At 46.7% G+C, this 3,700-nt stretch overlaps 1 protein-coding gene across 1 annotated transcript; it reads left to right on the plus strand.

Moving 5' to 3' along the window:
• The first annotated feature begins 3,230 nt into the window (after positions 1-3,230).
• On the plus strand, positions 3,231-3,455 carry LOC122729825 (ubiquitin-like protein 5). The gene has a single exon (XM_043968911.1). The coding sequence runs from the start codon at positions 3,234-3,236 to the stop codon at positions 3,453-3,455; it is 222 nt and encodes a 73-aa protein (XP_043824846.1). The 5' UTR covers positions 3,231-3,233.
• Positions 3,456-3,700: the final 245 nt, after the last annotated feature.

Consider the following 3,700-nt stretch of genomic DNA (forward strand, 5'->3'; position numbering starts at 1 on the left):
CATTTTTTTTTTCTTTAAGTGGGCGGAGAAACGCGAGAGGAACTGTTTCCGGGGTTAGCTTCAATGCTGCGGCCTCTCTGGGGCTATTTAATTCTCTCCTGCAGTGACACCTGTTGGGCGTGTCTGGAACTGCACTTGTGCTAATTCACCTTGCAGAGCTTCATTTCCTATGTTATAGCTGTCAGGAAAAGACCTTAGAGGTCAAATAAACCAAGCCCTTTAGCCTTACAGTTGGATAAACAGAGGCTCAGAGAAGATTAGGCATTTGCCTAAGGTAGCAAGCAGGCACAGTCAGGATTAAAACCCAAGGACCGTAAATCCACCATCCTCCTTCCAAGGCCCCAGTTCCCAACCTTTTCTGTGTCCCCTTTGGACCTCCCCCTGGAAGTGTGGTGAAGCCCATGGACCCCTTCTCAGAATAATGCTTTTAGAGTCATGAAACAAATTCCATACTATTGCAAATGGAAGAAATTATATTGAATTATCAAAATAGTAAAAGACTAAATTCATGGCCCCCCAATTTAAGAACCCCCCCAGATCTTTAAGGTATATAACAACAATAACATTTAACAATTTACATTTATAACAATTAACATTTATATAGCACCTACTATGAATCCAACACTATGCTAAACACTTTAAAAATATTATCTGGGGGGCTGCTAGGTGTTGAAGTAGATAAAGCACCAGCCCTGGATTCAGGAGGACCTGAGTTGAAATCCAGCCTCAGACACTTGACACATACTAGCTGTGTGACCCTGGGTAAGTCACTTAACCCTCATTGCCCCACAAAACAAAAACAAACAAAATAAAAATATTATCTGATTTGTTCCTTACAACAATCCTGGGAAGGAGAAAGGCGGTTCTATGATCATCCCCATTTTATAGATGAAAACTGAGGCGGGGACGGGGGTTAGGGCTAAGTGACTTTCACAGGTTCTCACAGCCTAGTTAGCATCTGAGGCTGGATTTGAATTCAAGTCTTCCTGATTCTAGGTCTAGTGCTCTTTCTAGGAGAGACCCATTCTAGGTTCTCCTAGGAATCTTGGAGACTGCTGAATATGGAACCAGGGATCGGGATTCAGATACTGCTTTTATATTCAATAAACGAATTGATTCATTTTTCTAGGTGGAAGTAAACATGAGAAGATAGGGTTGGGAGTTAGACTATTTGGATTCAAGTCCCAACTCTGTCCATTATTACCTGTGTGATCCCTAGGGCATAGCACTTGGCTTGTGGGAAAGCATATTTTAAAAAAAAACTCCTTTTTTCCTTTCTTTTACAACATTAAGAAATAATCTCAGAAGCATTTTCCAGATTCTTGGAAATTCTCTTGGATAAAAGGTTGTACTTATGGAAATGCATTAAGGGTGCGTGAAAATGCATTAGTGCCTCCTCTCTTAATCCCCTTTAATCCTCAATTGATTTAATATATTCTGAATTGATTTGTTCTATCATGAATACATCTTGTTGTTTGTACCTACTTTTTGCCATGTAGTTTCTCCCACTAAACTGTGATCTTCTTCTTTTTTTTTTTTTTAGTGAGGCAATTGGGGTTAAGTGACTTGCCCAGGGTCACACAGCTAGTAAGTGTTAAGTGTGGGAGGCTGGATTTGAACTCAGATACTCCTGATTCCAGGGCTTTGAGATACCAATCTCCTTGAGCAGGAGACTGGCAGGTACTTTTATAGAGGACTTATGGTGGTGGTGGAGGGGTGACCATCTGACTGTGGAAAGTTCCCTTAGTGAGGGAGGACCATCCCCCACCAGTGGTGGCTGGAGGAGTTGGGTGAGGGGTGGCTGCTGATCTCTCAAGCCATCTCCTCAGAACACAAAGGAAGCAGCCACACCTAATCTTATCGCCCCAGGGTTGAGGGAGACTAGAATGAAGGGTGGGGGTCCTGGAGCTAGCTCCTTCCCAATTGGTTCTGCTTACCTCTCTAGGCTCATCTGCCCTGTGGTTTAGTTTCTCAAGGAGAAGATTATTTGATGTGCCCCACTGAACTACTGGGGGTACTCTGGGCCCATAACACATAGTGCTTTGTCCATAGAAGGGGATTAATAAATGCTGAATTAATTGAATTGAATTGAATTTGCCTAGTAAGAAACCTATGATTACTATTTCTGTGTTTGAACCCACAAAGATGGGAGGCATTAGGTAACACCAGCAATATACCATTTGAGGTGTACACCCAATCAAATTGACTACATCCTAAATGTCTATAATAGGCAGTGAAAGGATCCAGTCTAAAATCACCATAAGAGAGGAGAGTTCACAGGTTTAGTGAAAGGCTTGTACAATCTGCCCATACTGGAGAATCTGGCTGTCTTAACCTTTTGACCAGTTGGTTTAAATTCTGATCTTGTGGCGACATGAAAGCTAAAGACCTAGGTGGCTAGGGTTGGAGGGGACAGCTGGATATCTAGTCCCACATCCTCTTTTTTTCAGGGAAAGGAAGAAACATTTAAGTGTAGACTCAGTGAGTGGGCTATCAGTCTTCAGGGGTTGAAAAGAACTCAGCATATAGATTCTTTAACCCTCCAGGGTCAGGCATCTCAGAAATTCCAGATACTTAGAGCCACTACTTTGAAGTGCAGGGTGTGTTCACAGGTTACATTGTTAAAAGCTAATTGGACATCAGCTTCGGGTTTCGGGTTTCTGGAGCCTATAAAGGGCAGGCACAGAGGGCAGAGAGATAGCTGATGCTCAGTGAGCAGTGAAGCCAGAGAAGCTGGTGCTGCTGCTGGTGCTGCTGGTGCTGCTGGTGCTGCTGGTGCTGCTGGTGCTGCTGGTGCTGCTGGTGCTGCTGGTGCTGCTGGTGCTGCTGGTGCTGCTGGTGCTGCTGCTGGTGCTGGTGCTGCTGGTGCTGCTGGTGCTGCTGGTGCTGCTGGTGCTGCTGGTGCTGCTGGTGCTGCTGCTGGTGCTGCTGGTGCTGCTGCTGGTGCTGCTGGTGCTGCTGCTGGTGCTGCTGGTGCTGCTGCTGGTGCTGGTGCTGGTGCTGGTGCTGGTGCTGGTGCTGGTGCTGCTGCTGCTGCTGCTGCTGGTGGTGGTGGTGGTGGTGGTGGTGGTGGTGGTGGTGGTGGTGGTGGTGGTGGTGGTGGTGGTGGTGGTGGTGGTGGTGGTGGTGCTGCTGCTGCTGCTGCTGCTGCTGCTGCTGCTGCTGCTGCTGCTGCTGCTGCTGCTGCTGCTGCTGCTGCTAACAACGGTGTTAGCCCAAGGCTTCTAGGCACCATGATCGAGGTGGTGTGCAACGACCGGCTGGGCAAGAAAGTCCGCGTGAAATGCAACCCCAAAGACTCCATAGGGGACCTGAAGAAACTGATCGCCGCCCAGACAGGCACCCGCTGGAACAAGATCGTCCTGAAGAAATGGTACACGGTCTTCAAGGACCACGTGACCCTGGGCGACTATGAAATCCATGATGGCATGAACCTGGAGCTTTATTACCAATAGGGGATGGCCGCACCTCAGCCCCCAGTCGGCACCTCTCTCTCAGTGTGTGTGTGTGTGTGTTTGAAATGAAAAAGTAATAAAATACCTCCCCAAAAGAATACAAGTTACCATAGTGATTTCCAACTTTGATTTTAGGCTGCCACAGAGCTGAGACTGACAGTACATTAGCCCTTGCACAGTGAGGCAAACATACTGGAGTGGTTTGCTATTTCCTTCTCCCCTCAATTAAGGCAGAGGTTTAGTGA

This window comes from Dromiciops gliroides, chromosome 5, assembly GCF_019393635.1.
Source record: "Dromiciops gliroides isolate mDroGli1 chromosome 5, mDroGli1.pri, whole genome shotgun sequence".
Taxonomy (NCBI): Eukaryota; Metazoa; Chordata; class Mammalia; order Microbiotheria; family Microbiotheriidae; genus Dromiciops; species Dromiciops gliroides.

Excerpts from the sequence above, each read along its gene's own strand:
- LOC122729825 (XM_043968911.1), top strand. The coding sequence starts at position 3,234 with ATGATCGAGGTGGTGTGCAACGACCGGCTGGGCAAGAAAGTCCGCGTG.